This window comes from Salvelinus namaycush, chromosome 31 (genome assembly GCF_016432855.1).
Source record: "Salvelinus namaycush isolate Seneca chromosome 31, SaNama_1.0, whole genome shotgun sequence".
Lineage (NCBI taxonomy): Eukaryota > Metazoa > Chordata > Actinopteri > Salmoniformes > Salmonidae > Salvelinus > Salvelinus namaycush.
The window spans coordinates 23,945,021-23,967,102 of NC_052337.1; the positions used below are offsets into that span (position 1 = coordinate 23,945,021).

Consider the following 22,082-nt stretch of genomic DNA (forward strand, 5'->3'; position numbering starts at 1 on the left):
CAGGTAACACATCTCACTAACTGGTAAAACTACTGACCTCTTGTTGCCCAAGGCCACGGGGACTCTCCAGCCCTTGATCTGGCTGAGTTCGGGGTTGGCTATGTCGATAAGCAGGGGTAGGTGGGGCATCCACACACTCATCTCCAGTTGGGCACTCAGGTAGCTGTAGGTGAAGTTGAGCACCATCCTCATCCTCCCCCTCGTCTCCTTCCCATTAACAAACACATAGTCACAACGATCCGACACCTGGGGGGAAGAGGATGAGAGAGAGAGGAGAAATAGGAAAACATGTTATTAAGAGAAAAACAAATGAAACTACACTGAGTGTACAGAACATTAAGGACACCTGCTCTTTCCTTGAAATAGACTGACCAGGTGAATCCAGGTGAAAGATATGATCCCTTATTGCCACTTCTTAAATCCACTTCAATCAGTATAGATGAAAGGGAGGAGACTAGATTAAAGAAGGATTTTTAAGCCTTGAGACAAATGAGACCTCTATTGTGTATGTGTGCCATTCAGAGGGTGAATGGGCAAGACAAAATATTTAAATGCCTTTGAAAGGGGTATGGTAGTAGGTGCCAGGCACACCAGTTTGTGTCAAGAACTGCAACGCTGCTAGGTGTTTCCCGTGTGTATCAAGAATGGTCCACCACCCAAAGGGCATCCATCCAAGTTGACACAACTGTAGGAAGCATAGGAGTCAACATTGGCCAGCATCCCTGTGGAACGCTTTGAAACCTTGTACAGTCCATGCCCCAATGAATTGAGGCTGCTCTGAGGGCAACAGGGGGTGCAACTAAATATTAGGAAGGTGTTATTAATGTTTTGTACACTCAGTTTAAGTTCAAAATGTAGGCTACTGCTTTATGAAAGAATAAGATACAACAGTACATTCAGTGTCTAAGGGAAGTCCAGGGTCGAAGTTGCATCAAATTATTTCTATGCAAATATTAGTCATACAAGTTTGTACAGCTAGAGGGAGACAACAATGTTATTCTTATATCTTTCAAAGACTTGACATTTCTCCCTCTGTAATGATACAGATGACAGACTTGGCATTCCTTGACCAAGCCCTTGAAGTCTCTATTCAAGTGTGTGTGTGTGTGTGTGTGTGTGTGCGCGTGTCAGTGGTGGCTGCTGAGGGGAGGATGGCTCATAGTAATGGCTGGAATGGAGTCAATGGAATGGTTTCAACCAATGGAAACCACATGTTTGATACCATTCCATTGACTCCCTTCCAGCCAATATTATGAGCCGTCCTCCCCTCAGCAGCCTCCACTGGTGTGTGTGTGTGCGTGTGTGTGTGCGCGGGTGAGCACACAGACATGCCCAGTGTGGAGGAACGGGCCACAAATCTCAACTGATGGACCAGAGAAAGACACAAATCCCAAACGCCAATCAAGAAACAAAACCCTGGCTCCAGGTCACCCCTATTTATTATTGGCTAAATCTGCCCTGTCTCCTCCAATCAGTTCCAAAGCCTCTCAGATATAGATCGACCAATGGCATGGCAGGGTTTCTGAAGAGCATCTTCGAAACGTATGAACTTCTATCTTCAAACAACCTAAACCACTCGATCAGGCATGTATTCTTTCACAAAAGACTGGGAGGACAGATTTTGTTTTAGTTTCTCCATATTCAACGGCTTGTCAAAGCCTGTCGTGTATAATCACAACCATTTTCCATTCATCTGAAGCTTTGGATGGAGCGATAATGAAGATGGGCATCACTGTTAATCTCAGCATGCCCACAGTTTGGGTGTGCAATTAGTCTTTTATAAATCTAGTCAAAAGCAGACTATCATCACTCTTCGCTGGAAGTGTCTAGGCAGTTTTTTCCACAAATGATGTGTCAGAACATCCACTCCTAATAGCATCACTCTGTCAGTTCTCTCTCTCTCTTCTCTCCTCTCGCTCTCCTTTTCTCTCTCTCTCTCTTTATCCCCTTTTCTCTCTCTCTTCCTCACTCTCTGTGCCTCTCTTCTCACCCGTCTTCTATCTTCGTTTAACTGTCATTAAAACAGGCTGTGTATCAGAACCTACTTTAACCTGGGAGAAGCTTCTATAGCTTCTCTTTGTTGACCTGCTCCTTCCTTCCTTCCTTCCTTCCTTCCTTCCTTCCTTCCTTCCTTCCTTCCTTCCTTCCTTCCTTCCTTCCTTCCTTCCTTCCTTCCTTCCTTCCTTCCTTCCTTCCTTCCTTCCTACACTGCCTTTCAATCCACTACCACTGTACTGTACAGTACTTGATGTAGGCTAGTTTAAAGGATTTACATTCCCTCTATATCTGTATGTGACTGTATGACTTTTTCTCTTTTGAATGTGAATAAATAGTTTGGTCGCCGAAATGATAGAAAAACAAACATGTGTGTGTGTGTTATCTGACATAGCAAATTAAACATTCCCAGCTATATTTACAAGCACACACAAGCACACACAATCCTTCTCCTCCCTCTTCTCATTTCCCAGACACTGTGCAGGTTTTTAAAAAGTAATGCACCCAGAAAGTGATCTGAAACAATCCACTTCACTCCTTATTAAGCCTCCGTGCTATCTCTCTCTCTCTCTCTCTCTCTCTCTCTCTCTCTCTCTCTCTCTCTCTCTCTCTCGCTCTCTCTCTCAACTGCATTCTATTTTAACTATCTACAGTCTTAGAATAAAAGGTGCTATCTAGAACCTAAAATGGTTCTTTGCTTATCACTATTGGATAACCCTTTGACGACCCTTTTTGGTTCCAAATAGAAACCTCTTGGGTTCCTTTCCATAGAGGGTTCTACGTGGAACCCAAAAGGGTTCTACCTGGAACCAAAAACCAGAAAACCTTTTTTCTAAGAGTGTATATGTCCCTTCATCTGCCTCTCGATATTGTCAATAACTATTCAACTACAAAGTTGAATTAAAGTTACTTTGAGGCTTGCGAAACTTTGACACGGAATGTTCCACATCAAGTTACAAATATAGACATTGCCATCATATTGATTTTCTCTGTAATTGTCGGGCCGTGGATATGTGAAGAAAATGTGTTATTTTCCAGTGTTCTTTGGCTAGAAGAGAATAATTCAATAATGTTGCATGCAACAGACAATTACTATTACGTTCATTATTCAAGCTTTGAATGAAATTACCAAGACTAGCTTGGAAAGAGACATGCATGTACATGTGGGGTAAGTTGAGTAATATCTTACATTCAGCATCACTCCGTCAAGGGAAATATAGTATTATTTCTAACAAAGATATCTACATATATTTCAGGATGTTGAGTATCCCTGGAAATAATCAGAATTCATGTAAACTTTACAGTTTTGAAAACAGCTTGTCCAAAAAAAAGTGGTCTCTTGGCATAACTTGCAGTACCCTGGGCATGGAGTAAATTGAGTTGCGGGACTTGGTAAGTTAAACTGCCAAAAAATGTCTGTGTTGAATGAAAAAGGACCACTAGCTTTTTAAAACCATGTCTATCTTTATTTCCCAAACACAATTCAACACAATCACAATCACTTTTTTGTTCTTGAATAAATGTAAGCATATTTTAATACAGGCTAACAAACACATTGTACTTAAAAAATATATGTATTGTCACAAAGGTGCAGTGAAATGTATTGTTTTACAGTGTCAGCCATAATAGTACAGCCCCCCTGGAGCAAATTCGGGTTAAGTGCCTTGCTCAAGGATACATCAACATATTTTCACTTTGTCAGCTCGGCTATTCAAACCAGCAACTTTTCAGTTACTGGATCAATACTCTAACTGCTAGGCTACCTGCTACCCTGACACCCTAACTTTGCTCCTGAGTGGCACAGAGGTCTAAGGCACTGCATCTCAGTGCTAGAGGTGTCACTACAGGCCATGGTTCGTTCCCGGGCTGTATAACAACTGGCTGTGATCGGGAGTCCCATATGGCGGTGCACAATTGGCCCAGCATCGTCCAGGTTAGGGGAGGGATTGGCCAGGGTAGGCCGTCATTGTAAAAAAAGAATTTGTTCTTAATTGACTTGCCTAGTTAAATAATAAAATAAAACTACCTATTTTCCCATGCGGTTTCTTCTTTCCTAAATATTTAGTCAAATTATACATAGTGTTTCCTAGAAACAAGGGTGGCTCATCTTACCTCTTTGGCTCAACTTACCCCACTCTCCCCTACTGTACATTGTGTTTACGTACACTAGTGTTGTCTTAGTTGTCTTTAGGGCTCCTGAGTGGCGCAGCAGTCTAAGGCACTGCATTTATTATTGTGGAAAAGGAAACTGATGAAATTATTAATCTCACTGTTGTGACACATCTACCTCTTATGACTGAAATAGCTGATCAAACCTAATCATTACTGTTGATTTGTTTATTCATCTCAGAGACTATCACAATTATATTAGGTTTTGACAGTGTAATCTTCCAATAATACCGAGACCCATGAGGTTTAGAATCACCATCAACGTTATGAAACCTACAGGGAGCTCTCACTCTCACACACACAACTTCAAATGTACAACCAGAAACACACACAAAATAAATAAACACACATATACACAAATAATCACACACCCTTACACACAAACACACCCACATGCACACATCCCTCAGATGGAGGGGGAGTTTGGCTGCACTCTTCCCCCTCTCTCTCATTGTCATATCCTAAGTATTTATCAGTGTGTGCTATTTGAGACAAAAAACAGGGAGGGACGTTGAGAGTGGAGCGCTGTCTGTCTATTGGTGGTGAATAGAATACATGTAGCATCTATATTATTCGGAGCCGTCTAATTACCACCACAAACCGATGCTGGGACTAAGACTGCACTCAACCATAAGGCCATAAGCAAACAAGAAAATGCTCATCCAGAAGCGGCGTTCCTTGTGGCCGGGGACTTTAATGCAGGCAAACTTAAATCTGTTTTACCTCATTTCTACCAGCATGTCAAATGTGAAACCAGAGGAGAAAAAAACTCTAGACCACCTTTACTCCAAACACAGAGATGCATACAAAGCTCTCCCTAGCCCTCCATTTGGCAAATCTGAACATAATTATATCCTCCTGATTCCTGCTTACAAGCAAAAACTAAAGCAGGAAGTACCAGTGACTCGCTCAATTCAGAAGTGGTCAGATGACGCAGATGCTATGCTACAGGACTGTTTTGCTAGCACAGACTGGAATATGTTCCTGGATTCATCCAATGGTATTGAGGAGTATACCACCCCAGTCATCGACTTCATCAATAAGTGCATCGTCGATGTCTCGTATCGAGCTAAATCCGCTACATCCGCATCGAGCTAAAGGCTAGAGCTGCCGCTTTCAAGGAGCGGGAGACTAATCCGGAAGCTTATAAGAAATCCCGCTATGCCCTCAGACGAAACATCAAACAAGCAAAGCGTCAATACAAGGGTTAAGATTGAATCCTACTACACCAGCTTTGACACTCGTTGGATGTGGCAGGGGTTAAAAACTATTCTGGACTACAAAGGGAAACCCAGACGCGAGCTGCCCAGTGATACGAGCCTACCAGATGAGCTAAATGCCTTTTATGCTCGCTTCGAGGCAAGCGACACTGAAGCATGCACGAGAGCACCAACTGTTCTGGACGACTGTCTGATATTGCTCTCGGTAGCCGATGTGAGCAAGACCTTTTTAAACAGGTCAACATTCACAAAGCAGCGGGGCCAGACAGATTACCACGACGTGTACACAAAGCATGCACGGACCAACTGGCAAGTGTCTTCACTGACATTTTCAACCTCTCCCTGACAGAGTCTCTAATACCAACATGTTTCAAGCAGGCCACCGTAGTCCCTGTGCCCAAGGAAGCGAAGGTAACCTACCAAAATGATTACCGCCCCGTAGCACTCACGTTGGTAGCCATGAAGTGCTTTGAAAGGCTGGTCATGGCTCACATCAACAGCATCCTCCCGGATACCCTAGACCCACTCCAATTCGCATACTACCCCAACAGATCCACAGATGATGCAATCTCAATCGCACTCCACACTGCCCTTTCCCACCTGGACAAAAGCAAGACCTATGTGAGAATGCTGTTCATTGACAACAGCTCAGTGTTCAACACCGTAGTGCCCACGAAGCTCATCACTAAGCTAAGGATCCTGGGACTAAACACCTCCCTCTGCAACTGGATCCTGGACTTCCTGACGGGCCGCCCCCAGGGGGTAAGGGTAGGCAACACCACGTCTGCCACGCTGATTGTCAACACTGGGGCCCCTCAGGGGTGTCTACTTAGTCCCCTCCTGTACTCCCTGTTCACCCACGACTGTGGCCAAACACGACTTCAACACCATCATTAAGTTTGCTGACAACACAACGGTGGTAGGCCTGATCAATGACAACGATGAGACAGCCTATAGGGAGGAGGTCAGAGACCTGGCAGTGTGGTGCCAGAACAACAACCTCTCCCTCAATGTGAGCAAGCCAAAGGAGCTGATCGTGGACTACAGTGAAAGGCGGGCCGAGCAGGTCCCCATTAACATCGATGGGGGCTGTAGTGGAGCGGGTCGAGAGTTTCAAGTTCCTTGGTGTTCAAATCACCAACAAACTATTATGGTCCAAACACACCAAGACAGTCAACTGCTCGGCTTCTGACCTTAAGGCGCTACAGAGGGTAGTGCATACGGCCCAGTACATCACTGGGGCCAAGCTTCCTGCCATCCAGGAAGTATATACTAGGCGGTGTCAGAGGAATTGTCAGAGACTCCAGTCACCCAAGTCATAGAATGTTTTTCTGCTGCCGCATGGCAAGCGGTACCCGGAGCGCCAAGTCTAGGACCAAAAGGCTCCTTTACAGCTTCTACCTCTAAGCCATAAGACCGCTGAACAATTAATCAAATGGTCACCAGACTATTACATTGACCCCCCTCCCCCCCCCCCCCCCATTTGTTTTGTACACCGCTGCTACTCACTGTTTAATATCTATGCATAGTCACTTCACCCCATCTTACATGTACAAATGACCTCAACTAACCTGTACCCCCGCACATAGACTCGGTACCGGTACCCCCTGTATATAGCCTCATTATTGTTATTTTATTGTGTTACTTTGAATAATTTTTTACTTAAGTTTATTTGGTAAATATTTTCTTAACTCTTTCTTGAACTGCACTGTTGGTTAAGGACTTGCAAGTAAGCATTTCACGGTAAGGTCTACACTTGTTGTATTCAGCGCATGTGACAAATACAGTTTGATTTGATTGTGTCTCTACCCTCTGGCCTAACTGCTCAAAATAGACATCTCTCTCTCTCTAATGGTTAAAACAGCAAACAATTTACAACCAGGAGCAGATTACATACAGTACTTCAAAAGATTTCAAGGGTATTGCTATCACCAAGGGAAAGTTTAAGACCGTTTGATCATTTCTAATACTGTATATATAGTCAATACCACATAATTATCAGTTGCAGCTTATTCATTATAGACTGAAACAGCACAAACTCCAGCAATTGTGGGTTTTCATAAAAACCAATGCCCTCTCTGAGTTTTGTGCAACAAGCTTGGGATATGCACTATAGAAATAACATATTATTATCAGCATTTTAATTAGCCCTGACAAACAACGGCATACACTGTGACTGTGTCTATATCTAATTAGGGTACATTCAACAATCTAGCTGGTAATTCCGCCTGACAAGGTTAGTCTTGTGTTACTCACTATACATACGTATATGTACACAGTATCAAACGTGCTATTTATTCTGTGTTGTACTGTAGGACACAGCATTCACTCATCAAGGTCAGTCTATATGGCCTTGTGGCTGTGAAGGATGAGAGACTAAAAAGATGTAAAGACAACCAATTATTGTCATACTCTGTGTCACACCCTGATCTGTTTCACCTGTCCTTTTGCTTGTCTCCATCCCCCTCCAAGTGTCGCCCATCTTCCCCACTTCTCCCCTGGGTATTTATACCTGTGTTTTCTGTCTGTCTGTGCCAGTTCATCTTGTTTGTCCAAGTCAACCAGCGGTTTGTCTCAGCGCCTGCTTTTCCCCAGTCGCTCTTTTTCCTCGTCCTCCTGGTTTTGACCCTTGCCTGTCCTGACTCTGAGCCTGCCTGCCGTCCTGCGCCTTTGCCCCTACTCTGGATTACAGACCTCTGCCTGACACTGGGCCTGCCTGCCTTGACCTGTCGTTTGCATGCCACTGTTGATGCGATAAACATTTTTACTTCAACACAGTCTGCACTTAGGTCTTACCTGAAACCTGATACTATGTACTGTAATTGAACTGAAGTTCTCTGTTAGGTTGAAAAGGATTGATTCCCCCTAGTCTATCTCCTCAAGGTTTCCTCTCAAGGTTGCATCCTCTATAGTGTACACTCACCTTGACCACCTCTTCATCGGTCGACCGACACTCCACTGACTCTGTTACATCCGTAACCGTGCCGTCTGTTCCTACGGTGACCACTTTAACCGGCACAGCAACCGTCCTCCCGGTGAGGACGGCTGTATTCAGGATCTCAGTATTCTGAGAGGGAGAAGAGAAGAGGAGTTAAGAGTTCTACTGAAGAGAGCAACCACACTGACAGATGCAATGTTAACTTTACTTATTGCAATATAACCTAAGATCACAAGTACTTAAAAGCAAGGTTACTCTCTCTCACATTGTCAACTAATTGGAATTAGCCTACAACGGACAGTGGAAATAGTCGTAGATTTCAATAAATGAGTCAGTAGTACGTACAATAAATGAGTCAGTAGTACCTACAATAAATGAGTCAGTAGTACGTACAATAAATGAGTCAGTAGTACGTACAATAAATGAGTCAGTAGTACGTACAATAAATGAGTCAGGAGTACGTACAATAAATGAGTCAGGAGTACGTACAATAAATGAGTCAGGAGTACGTACAATAAATGAGTCAGTAGTACGTACAATAAATGAGTCAGTAGTACGTACAATAAATGAGTCAGGAGTACGTACAATAAATGAGTCAGGAGTACGTACAATAAATGAGTCAGTAGTACGTACAATAAATGAGTCAGTAGTACGTACAATAAATGAGTCAGTAGTACGTACAATAAATGAGTCAGTAGTACGTACAATAAATGAGTCAGTAGTACGTACAATAAATGAGTCAGGAGTACGTACAATAAATGCTTGCACATCTGCTGTACATCCTAATTTCCCTGTGAATAGAGCACCAACGATCCAGTTGTGCCCCTATACAGCAGTTAAGGTGACATTAATACCAGTGGAGGCTCCTCAGAGGAGGAAGGGGAGGACCATCCTCAGTGAATTTCATAAAAATAAAAACAGTGAAACATTTAAAAAGTTATAATTTTTTTATATAACTAAACTGAATATATTCACCTGTCACCAAATAATTGATTAAAACACACTGTTTTGCAATGAAGGTCTACAGTAGCCTCAACAGCACTCTATAGGGTAGCACTGTGGTGTAGCCGGAGGACAGTTTGTTTCCGTCCTCCTCTGGGTACATTGACTTCAATACAAAACCTAGCAGGCTCATGGGTCTCACCTCCTTCCATAGACTTACACAGTAATTATGGCAACTTCCGGATTATGTCCTCCAACCTATCAGAGCTCTTGCAGCATTAACTGACATGTTGACCACCCAATCAAAGTATCAGAGAATGAATCTAGTACTGAAAGCATAAGTTACATCTAGCTAACACTGCAGTGCATAAAATGTAGTGAGTAGTAGACCCAAAGTGAGAGAAAGACAATAGTTGTAGATTTTTCAACTAATTAATTTCTTCAAAAATAAAGGAGTAGCAGAAGAGAGGGAGAGAGAGCTATATTCCGTTTTTTTTTTTGCTTTCACTTACTTACAGTGCCTTCGGAAAGTATTCAGACCCCTTGACCTTTTCCACATTTTGTTACGTTATAGACTTATTCTATAATGGATTAAAACAATTATAATAATAAATACATTATTTACATAAGTATTCAGACCCTTTCCTATGAGACTCAAAATTGAGCTCAGGTCCATCCTGTTTCCATTGATCATCCTTGAGATGTTTCTATAACCTGATTGGAGTCGACCTGTGGTAAAATCAATAGGTTGGACGTGATTTGGAAAGGCACACACCTGTCTATATAAGGTCTCACAGTTGAAAGTGCATGTCAGAGAATCAGACCTTTATGGTAGAGTGGCCAGACGGGAGCCACTCCTCAGTAAAAGGCACATGACAGCCCGCTTGGAGTTAGCCTAAAGGCACCAAAAGAACTTTCAGACCATGAGAAACAAGATTCTCTGGTCTGATGAAACCAAGATTGAACTCTTTGCCCTGAATGCCAAGTGTCACATCTGGAGGAAACCTGGCACCATCCCTATGGTGAAGAATGGTGTTGGCAGCATCATGATGTGGGGATGTTATTCAGTGGCATGGACTGGGAGACTAGCCAGGATCGAGGCAAAGATGAACAGAGCAAAGTACAGAGAGATCCTTGATGAAAACCTGCTCCAGAGTGCTCATGATCTCAGACTGGGGTGAAGGTTCACCTTCCAACAGGACAATCACCCTAAGCACACAGCCAAGACAACGCATGAGTGGCTTCAGGACAAGTCTCTGAATGTCCTTGAGTGGCCCAGCCAGAGCCCGGACTTGAACCCGATCAAACATTTCTAGGGAGACCTGAAAATAGCTGTGCAGCAACGCTCCCTATTCAACCTGACAGACATTGAGAAGATCTGCAGAGAGGAACAGGAGAAACTCCCCAAATACAAGTGTGCCAAGCTTGTAGCGTCATACCCAAGAAGACTTGTGGCTGTAATCGCTGTCAAGAGTTTGCAAAGCTGTCATCAAGGCAAAGGGTGGCTACTTTGAAGAATCAAAAATATTACATCTATTTTGATTTGTTTAACACTTTTTTGATTACTACATGATGTGTTATTTCATAGTTTTGATGTCTTCACTACTATTCTACAATGTAGAAAATAGTAAAAATAAAGAAAAATCCTTGAATAAGTAGGTGTGTCCAAACCTTTGACAAGAGCATGCACGAACACTAGACATACACCAGGCGCACACGCACACACGCGCACACACACACACACACACACACACACACACACACACACACACACACACACACACACACACACACACACACACACACACACACACACACACACACACACACACACACACACACACACACACACACACACACACACACACACACACACACACACACACACACACACACACACACACATCCCACTCAGTGCAGCTTAGTTTCAATAAAAGACCAGTTAATAGGCCTACATCTGTGAAAGGCAAAGTTAAAATGTACCCCAGACAGGCCTTTGTTCCCTACACTAGGCTTCTCTCTGTTCGCTTTGTTAATTCCATTGGCCCTCTCATTTTGAGCAAAACAGATAACATTATTTAACGCTCTGCTGTGGATAATGGAATTCAGTCTTCTTTCTTCCCTCTACCTTCTTCACCTGGCCCCCCCCTCTCTCTCTCTCTCTCCCTCTCTCTTTCTTTCTCTTACTCTCTCACTCTTACTCTCTCTCTTACTCTCTCTCTCTCTTTCTCTTACTCTCTCACTCTTACTCTCTCTCTCTTACTCTCTCTCTCTTACTCTCTCTCTCTGTCTCACTCCCTCTATCCCTGCCTGCTGATTCTTCGCTCAAGGATCCAGTCTTTTTCCCTCTATATCATTTCACCTCTGATGTTCTTTAATGGGAAGTAGATATATTAGCTCACTTCTCTGAATTCAACCTGATTACTATTTGATCGAACATTAGTCTCCTATGCTCTCCACATACAATAACTTGAACGTATTGTTTTTCTTTGATTCCACAATTATGCTAATGTGAGTCAGATGAGCAGCCAGGGCCGGTGTGCAAACAGATTGCTGACACAGTCTGACAAGGAGCTATCCACACTGTTTCATCTACTGTCAAAATATCCATTTAACCAGACCTGGGAAATGGCTCCGATAAACATTGGGCAATATTTTGAACTGTCAGTCAAAACAACCATTCAGGAGCTTTTGAAATGAACAATGTCTTCTTCACTGAATGTTTTCAGCTACAGAAGATGTTCAACAGTATCAGCCCTCCCTCACAATGGGTTTGATTGTGCTATGACATAATCGTAGACATGAATCATAGAATCTATGTAACCCATCCATAAACCTAGAGATAATATGTTTACCGTACAGAAGGCCTTATATTTTCTATAAGTCCATTGGAAACGAATTAGAGCATTGGTCATAAACAGGTCGATCGCGATCGACTGGTTGATCTCTGAGGCATTTCTAGTTGACTGCAAAACATTTCTGTAAAAAACCCAACGATAAGTCTTGAGTTCCTATTATACATTTTTTATTCATCTCGTGCTGTTGGCAGTAGGCGGACCCGATTCAGCTGCCCTGCGTGCCAGGAAGGCAAAGTGTTCCCAATTTGAACCATTTTAGGTGTCTGAAGGTACACACTTCCTGGTGGGCCCGGAGAGCAAATCAAGTGCACTATAGGTTTACCCCTGACCAATCGGATGGCTCAGATGACCGTGTATGCAGTAACGTAGCTGGCATAAAAGAAAGCTACAGCAAAGTTGATACTGAGATTTCAAAACGTTAAACTTCATGACTAGAGAGAGACTGTCAATGAATACAGAAAAGAGTTGCTGTTTTTATGAGTGAGTTCATGTTTAAGTTCTTACTCAGCACTGTCAACACTTTGTATTCAACACTTTTACATGGCATAAAATGTGTGTTCTTCCTGCTTCCACTTGTGCTACAACAACTGAAGCTGTAATGAATGAGTAGGAAAGTGTATCGATAGGCTTGCATGTTATTATCAGTGGCTTGGTTCGTTTTTAGTTTCAAGTAATATTTAACTTTCTCTGTAACAAGATTAATTTGTGCATTTGGCAGAAATAATGCGGTGCGACTCGAGTTTCACCATCAGCTAGCTGGAAGATGGAGGAAAGAGAGAGCTGATGGATATTGAGAGGCGGACAAGCTGCTCTCTCCCAAACTGCCCTCTCCCTATCTCCCTGACCATCAGATGCAGGCACCATCAGCCCAGTAAAATAAAATAAAACTCAAATGATTTGCATTTATGCTCACTCAGATGTGCCTCACAAGTAATACAACAACTGATCTAGTACAGGTGTTATCATATAGCCTACCTCAAAAGAGTCCGAAGAACTGTACATTGGCAGGACAATTCAGGCAAAGCCAATAAGCAGTGATAATGTATTGCGCCTATAGCCTACTAAACAAACCTCAATGCTACAGTACTGTTGCATAGGCTTACGTTTTTTAAGTCATGTTAAAAAAAATCACAGCGGTAGATCTTGGCTTGAATTTTTACTCAGAAAGTGATCTTGTGTAAGGAGTGCGTATCTGGTGGCAGGGAAGTCAGACACAGGAGAGCAGAACTTGATAATAGCCGGAGCAGTTTAATAGTAAAACCAACGGCATAAGAAATACAAAGTATGGGCACAATAACCCGACGCGCACCAGTCAAACATAATGTGCACAAGCACTTACAATAAACAATACCACACAAAGACATGGGGGGAACAGAGGGTTAAATACACAACACATAATGAGGGAAATGAGAACCAGGTGTGTGGGAAAAAAGACAAAACAAATGGAAAATGACAAATGGATCGGCGATGGCTAGAAGACTGGCGACGTCGACCACCGAACACCGCCTGAACAAGGAGAGGCATCGACTTCGGCAGAAGTCGTGACATCTTGACTCAGAAAAGGTTGGTGACCACTGAATTAGAGTAATAGCCCACAATTTCAAAACTGAAGTCATTGTCTATTTAGTTGAACCTAAATGAGATCATCCAGATCCCATGTGCGGATTGGCCATCTTGCAGTCGAAGTAGGAGGAAAACAGTGAAGGACACACTTACACACACTGATACAGAACATGTAGCCTACTACTGCCAGTTAGGCATAATATTTTGGCTGTATATTGTATGATATATATTTTTATACCTACTATAGTAGAATAATTAGGGAAGGGGGATTCGGGGGAACATTTAGACACTAGTTTACTTGCAATATCCACTGAATGTACAAAACATTAGGAAACCCTTTTACCCTCAGAACAGCCTCAATTCGTGGACTACAAAGTTTCTACAAAGTGGACTACAAAGTGTCAAAAGTATTCCACAGGGATGCTGGGCCATGTTAACTCCAATGCTTCCCAAAGTTGTGTCAAGTTGGCTGGATGTCCTTTGGCTGGTGGACCATTCTTGATACACAAGGGAAACTGTTGCAGTACTTGACACAATCAAACTGGTGCGTCTGGCACCTACTACCGTATCCCGTTCAAAGGCACTTAAATCTGTTGTCTTTCCCATTCACCCTCTGAATGGCACACATACACAATCTATGTCTCAATTGTCTCAAGGCTTAAAAATCCTTCTTTAACCTGTCTCCTCCCCTTCATCTACACTGATTTAAGTGGATTTAACAGGTGACATCAATAAGGGATCATAGCTTTCACCTGGTCAGTCTGTCATGGAAAGAGCAGTTCCTACTGTACACTCAGTGTAGCCTAACAAGTGATTAGATTGGCTTTTATAACACATAGGCAAGGCAATAACCATCTGCTAGACATTTATACAGTGCCTTTTACTAAACACAAGTAATTATGTATTACAATAAAGGTCAATTCTGGGACTGTCTGTGTATTTTAATTGTTTTATCAATGTTTTTTCGCTTCTGAATCTCAGTCTCAGTGAGTGGGGTTATGAGCTGTAGTAACAAGTGACTGGTGTCGGATTACATTACATAGCCACCGCTACTGAAGGCTGCTCCTGCCTATCTCCTACTTATTTAATTCACTGAAAGGCCTGTCACTTCTTGGCAGAAAGATTACGCATACTATCACAATGTCAAACGAAGCACAACGCTGGAAATCTATCTGCATCCACAATAACTAGTCCCGGCATATTGAATTCAATAGAAGAAAACAAAGAGAGGGAGAGCGAGAGACTGCCAGTTCATTAATGTAGCCATTGGCTGTATTATAAAGCCAAAACATTAGTCACTCTCTCTCCTTCTCTATCTCTGTTTTCTTCTATTGAATTATATGTAGCATAATATTTAAACACTTAGCGAAGTGGACAGCGGGGATCACTTGACATGCACTAATTTGAAATATGTTGTTAGGCTGTTATAAGATATTATATAAGCCAATGGTCATCTATAAGTCATTTATTCAGTGATTTTCTTTGTTTAATATATTTATTTACTCATTCACAACTAGGATGGGTAACACTATTTTAAAGGGATACTTCTGGATTTTCAGATGAGCTCGTGGATAACATTTTTATGTCTCTGTGTCCAGTATGAAGGAAGTTAAAGATAGTTTCCTAAGCCAATGCTAACTAGCGTTAGCACAATGACTGGAAATCTATGGGTATCTGCTAGCATGCTAGTACATACCATAGACTTACAGTTATTGCGCTAAAGATTTCTTCTTTATCTAATAAATGTGTTTATTCATTCACAACTAGGATGTTGCAGAGACATTTCAGAGATGAGTGCAGTGGGGGCAGGAAGAAAACAGAGATGAGTGCAGTGGGGGCAGGAAGAAAACAGAGATGAGTGCAGTGGGGGCAGGAAGAAAACAGAGATGAGTGCAGTGGGGGCAGGAAGAAAACAGAGATGAGTGCAGTGGGGGCAGGAAGAAAACAGAGATGAGTGCAGTGGGGGCAGGAAGAAAACAGAGATGAGTGCAGTGGGGGCAGGAAGAAAACAGAGTTCCTTAATAAGTTAACTCTATACAGTGGGGGAAAAAGTATTTAGTCAGCCACCAATTGTGCAAGTTCTCCCACTTAAAAAGATGAGAGGCCTGTAATTTTCATCATAGGTACACTTCAACTATGACAGACAAAATGAGAAAAAAAATCCAGAAAATCACATTGTAGGATTTTTAATGAATTTATTTGCAAATTATGGTGGATAATAAGTATTGTTTGGGCGGCGTTCGACGTCACCGGCTTTCCAGCTACTGCCGATCCACTTTTCCTTTTCCATTTGTTTTGTCTTTGTTTCACACACCTGTTGTCAATCCCACAATCACTTGTTCCTTATTTAACCCTCTGTTCCCCACATGATTTTTGTGAGTGATTGTTTATTGTAATTTCGGTCCGTCTGTGTGTGCTCAAGATGTTACTTTGTATATTTGTCTTTGAGTAAAGCACGTTTTTTTTACTCGTATCTGCTGTCCTGCGCCTGGCTCTCTCACCAGCAACATACATACAGACAGAGCAACAACAGAGGAGCACAAGGAGAAGCAAAGACAGACAGACAAATTGACAGACAGACAGACAGACAGACAGAGTTGAGGGGGGAGTTGAGCAGTTATTTATTCAATTGACTTATGCTGGTGGAAATTAATGATTGCTGGGCTCTGGCGGACTCTGTATCGGCGGCCTGGTGGTAGGAGCTGGAACTCCTGGTTAAGTGGGTGTGTCAGGTCGGTGACAATTCTTGCTCCTGCCCTCACTACTCTCTCCAAGAACAGTGCTTCCATGTTCTTGAGATTAACTCCACGTATTTAGCTTGACAGCTTTACTATTTATGTAGTTGGTTTTTATTTGCGATGGATAGCTGATTGTACCAGGCTTGGAAACAGAAAGTGAGAACAGACTGAACAAAGGATGTGTAGAATATGGTTGATATTCTTTTATTGACCTGATATTTATCATGAAATACAGTCGTTCTTGTCCCTTTTTGTATATATGTTGTGTGTTTGCAGTCCAGGAGAGTTTTGAGTCAATTATAGTTCCAAGATGTGTACATTGTTCAACTGATTATATATTCTGAGTCAATGTGGATGGGCCCAGTGTCTTCTTTTATAGTTCTGATGTTTGTCATTTCCTTGTTAGTTTTTTTTACATTAAGAATGAATCTCTTTCCCTTGTACCATTGGGTGAAGTATGTTATTTCTGCCCTGTAGTCTTCCTCTGACCCCTCTGTTACCTCTCATTGGCTGGTGTGGCTGAAATGCCAGGGCTGAATTTTTCTCCCAGTCCGCCCCTACCAGATCCCATTTTCATGGGTTCAGGGATGGAGCACTGAGAAGGAGCAGTTAATCATAAGACAATGACCTCTACATACAGTATGCTCCTACATATGTGCTAAGTCATCAATATCATAGCAGATGTTCTATGTGCCATTAAGGATTTCTGTAGCCTGACTATCCTGTTGCACTATTCCATTGTATTACATCTACAGTATATCGCCTAATCATGTTTTCATTCTCTTTCAACTGTGAAGATAACAACCGCAATAATGAAATAAGTCTCAAATGCTCATCTGAGACCAAGGATAATATAATCGATTGTAACAATATTGTCTAAGGAACACAGCCAAGTTATCTTAATTCAGTGTATACCCACTTCCTGGTTCATTTAGTGTCACGCCCCAAATAAATGAACCATGGTAAAACCACTTCATGTGTGCTGTGCAGTTGGCTTTGGCACATTCAGTATGTTTTCATGGTGACTTATACAGGTAAAGCTCTTGACTCCAGGCTATTACACCCTAAAGGTAGTGTGTATGTATTGAAGAGTAGTAGGAGGGCATATCAGCTTGTGTGTGTGCGTGTGCGTGTGCATGTGCATGAACTGAACTGTGCCTATAAAATGCCAAAATTCCCTCAAATGGGAAATATCCATTGCCGACTGTACATAGGGCACTGACTCCTGTCTCATGAGTGGCAGCAGAAGAGCTGTCTATTCAGTGGTGCTGAGTATGGACGTGGCCTCGGCTCCCTTTAAAAGACGCTTGCGTTGAGTTGTCATTTGTGCTTCCTGGTTTACCAATTGTTTGGTCAAGTTTTCTGTCTCCCGTGCGGCCTTGATGATTGTGAGTAATCCCATTTGATGTATGATTTATGTAGTTTGAACTCTAATTTGTCTTGCATGGTTTGCATTCGCAGGCTGATTGTTTATGTGCTGGTGATTCTTTTTTTATGTTGCCGTTTGATGTTGGCCTTGTTGTGTACTGTAGCCTGTATTTTGTGGCTGTAACATACAGTACCAGTCAAAAGTTTGGACACACCTAATCATTCAAGGGTTTTCTTTATTTTTACTATTTTCTACATTGTAAAATAATAGTGTAGAAATCAAAACAATGAAATAACACATACGGAATCATGTAGTAACCAGAAAAGGGTTAAACAAATCAAAATATATTTAAGATTTTAGATTCTGCAAAGTAGCCACCCTTTACCTTGATGACAGCTTTGCACACTCTTGGCATTCTCTCAACCAGCTTCATGAGGAATGCTTTTCCAACAGTCTTGAAGGAGTTCCCACATATGTTGAGCACTTGTTGGATGCTTTTCCTTCACTCTGCGGTCCAACTCATCCCAAACCATCTCAATTTGGTTGAGGTCGGGTGATTGTGGAGGCCAGGTCATCTGACACAGCACTCCATCACTCTCCTTCTTGGTCAAATAACAGCCTAGAGGTGTGTTAGGTCATTGTCCTGTTGAAAAACAAATGATAGTACCACTAAGCGCAAATCAGATGGGATGGCGTATTGCTGCAGAATGCTGTGCTAGCCATGCTGGTTAAGTGTGCCTTGAATTCTAAATAAATCACTGAGTGTCACAAGCTAAACACTCCCACACCATCACACCTCCTCCATGCTTCACGGTGGGAACCACACATGCGGAGATCATCCGTTCACCTACTCTGCATCTCACAAAGACATGGTGGTTGGAATCATCAGACCAAAGGACAGATTTCCACGATTCTAATGTCCATTGCCCGTGTTTCTTGGCCCAAGTCTCTTCTTCTTATTGGTGTCCTTTAGTAGTGGTTTCTTTGCAGCAATTCGACCATGAAGGACTGATTCATGCAGTCTCCTCTGAACAGTTGATGTTGAGACATGTCTGTTACTTGAACTCTGTGAAGCATTTATTTGGGCTGCAATCTGAGGTGCAATTATTCTAATCAATTTATCTTCTGCAGCAGAGGTAACTCTGGGTCTTCCTTTCCTGTGGCGGTCCTCATGAGAGCCAGTTTCATCATAGCGCTTGATGGTTTTTGGGACTGCACTTGAATAAACTTTCAAACTTTCTTGAAATGTTCCAGATTGATTGACATTAATGTCTTATTGTAATGATGGACCTTCATTTCTCTTTGCTTATTTGAGCTGTTCTTGCCATAATATGGACTTTTACCAAATAGGGCTATCTTCTGTATACCCCCCCTACCTTGTCACAACACAACTGATTGGCTCAACCGCATCAAGAAGTAAAGAAATTAACTTATAACAAGACACACCTGTTAATTGAAATGAATTCCAAGTGACTACCTCTTGAAGCTGGTTGAGAGAATGCCAAGAGTGTGCAAAGCTGTCATAAAGGCAAAGGGTGGTTACTTTGAAGAATCTCAAATATTATTTGATTTGTTTAACACTTTGTCATGGATTTGGAGACAGGCGCAGGACTACACAATAGGGGTTTGCAAAAACACTGTGTCACGCCCTGACGTTAGAGAGATTTTTGTCTCTATTTTGGTTTGGTCAGGGTGTGATTTGGGTGGGCATTCTATGTTAATTTTTCTATGTGTTGTATTTCTTTGTTTTGGCCGGGTATGGTTCTCAATCAGGGACAGCTGTCTATCGTTCTCTCTGATTGGGAACCATACTTAGGTAGCATTTTCCCACCTGTGTTTTGTGGGTAGTTATTTTCTGTTTAGTGTTTTCTGCACCTGACAGGACTGTTTTGGTTTCGTTTTGCACTTTGTTATTTTGTTCTAGTGTTCAGTTTAAATAAAAGTCATGAACACTTACCACGCTGCGCTTTGGTCCGATCCTTCCTCATGCAGCGATGACCGTTACACACTGGGCTGTACCCAAACAAAAGAGCGAGGGTAAACCTCGTTGAATGACACGGGACGATACCCGTAATACACAATATATTAAGCTCGCAGCATAACAGCTGCACCAACGCATCGGTACTCACACGACCAACAGACATGGGAACAATAACTGACAAAGACAGAGGGAAAATAGGGCACATACATAACATACTAATCAGCGGAAATGGAAACCAGGTGTGTGTAATCAGACAAGACAGTCTGGGGTTGATGATAATGAGTCCCGTTCAGTGAAGCCTAGAAAGCTGGTGAGGTAGACCTCCAGAACTGGTGAACAGAATGAGCATCTGTCACGACTTCCGCCGAAGTCGGTCCCTCTCCTTGTTCGGGCGGCGTTCGACGGTCGACGTCACCGGTTTTCTAGCTACCGCCGATCCATTTTTCATTTTCCATTTGTTCTGACTTTGTCTTTCACACCTGGCTTCACTCAACCAATTACTTGTTTATTACTTAACCCTCTGTTCCCCATGTTTTGTTTGTGAGTGATTGTTCTTTGTACATCAGTCCTTTTTGTAGGCTCGTTATGTTGCTGTGTATTTTTTGTATTTTGAGTTAAATACGTTGATTACTCAATTCTGCTGTCCTGCGCCTGACTCTCTACACCAACTACACACGCAGGACTATTACAGCATCAGTACCGAGGGGATCCATGACACACTTTCTGGTTACTACATGATTCCATATGTGTTATTTCATAGTTTGGATGTCTTCACTATTATTCTACAATGTAGAAAATAGTAAAAATAAAGAAAAACCCTTGAATGAGTAGGTGTAGCCAAACTTTGACTGGTACTGTGTATATTTTCGTTTCGTAACATTGTCGAGATGTTAATGGTTTTGATTCATAAGCAATTCTTCTTTTATGCACTTGGTCTATTTAAAGAGCCTTTTGTTGTGCTGAGAAACTTTTCCTTTGACATTTAAATGGCATTTATCTGACAATTCGTTCTGTTTTTATAAAGAAATTCCTTTTGCAATATTAGTTATGCATATTTGCTGGATTGTCCACTCCTCAAGCTGAGTGTGTGTGGTGCTGATTGTTTTGTGTGTGTGGGGGGAATGAGGATGGTGCGTGAGTGTGAGTTGATCATATTTGCTATCAAAATGTTGATCAATTCACTGAGTATTGTTATTGTTCATTTCTTTGAAATATTGTTGATAAAATATAATTTACTGCCCTTTCTTGTCCATTTTAGGAACTAATGCTGAATTTAACTTGAAAATAAAACAATGGTGCCTCTAAAAATCCGGACTCCTATGTGTGTGTGTGTGTGTGTGCGTGTGTGTGTGGGTGGGTGTGATTGTGTAGAGCTATTTGAACTGCAAATCTACTTTAGTGTGACTGTGTGTGCATGCATCTATGTTAGAGCGCTGTAAGGGTGTGCATATGTCTTCAGGAGAGGTATGTGTTTAAGAATGGCTGAGGTGTGAATGACAGGGTCTAGTCTGTGTGTTTCGCAGGGCACTCCCTTAGCATTCAGCTCTGCCTCTGTAAGGGCTCAATCTCTTCGCCCATCTGGCCTTGGGGGTGTGAGATGTGCTGTGACAGCGGGAGTGATGCGGGTGGCACGTGAACCAGGCCGGCTCATCCTCAACTCTCCCAATATCCCCCCTCTCCTCCCTGGTGCCTGGGCCCTCCTGGGGCTAAGAGTGACTGCTGGAGAGCATGCCTTATTAATGGCCCCTGGTATGACGCTCTGGCCCAGCGGTTGATAAGCAATCCAACATACACAGACAGACACACACAGTGATAAACTCACACACACACACACCATCCTCATTCCCCCCCACACACTCTCGGCTTGAGGAGCGGACCATCCAGCGTGTCCTGACCCAGCAGGGGAGGATTGCCTTCTCACACACACTCTTTTCTTAAGACTGCACACAGAGAGGGAGGGAATCGATTAAAGGCCATTACACTTCTGTGCGGTTGGGGGGGTGATAGGGAGGTGGATGATTTGTGTGTAAGGACCAAGCACGGCTCTGATTTATGTAGTAGACCTCAAGCTCAAGGACAGACCCAGCAAGAGGGGCTTTAAAACACTCATACCCCTGAACCATCCCAGGGTCAACCCTGAGACACAAACACATGCACGCACAAACAGCAGGATGATTAAGAAGGGTATTGATCAGTGCGCTGGGCTCCCTTTAGGCTGTAAGGATGGCAGGCATGATCTAGGCTCACAAGCAGCATCACTGACAGGCAGGAGATGACACACAGTGCTCACACAAACCAACAACGCTCAC

The 22,082-nt window shown here is 42.6% G+C and overlaps 1 protein-coding gene across 1 annotated transcript in view; it reads right to left on the bottom strand.

The window, feature by feature from the left end:
* The window catches only part of si:dkey-112m2.1 (transmembrane protein 132D), a 74,087-nt gene that overhangs the window by 23,998 nt on the left and 28,007 nt on the right, over nucleotides 1–22,082 (bottom strand). Inside the window, exons 3-4 of the mRNA XM_038970086.1 lie at nucleotides 8,308–8,451; nucleotides 38–246 (exon numbers count right to left, since the gene is read on the bottom strand). Coding sequence (XP_038826014.1) covers nucleotides 38–246; nucleotides 8,308–8,451 — 353 coding nt within the window. The remainder of the gene's footprint in view (nucleotides 1–37; nucleotides 247–8,307; nucleotides 8,452–22,082) is intronic.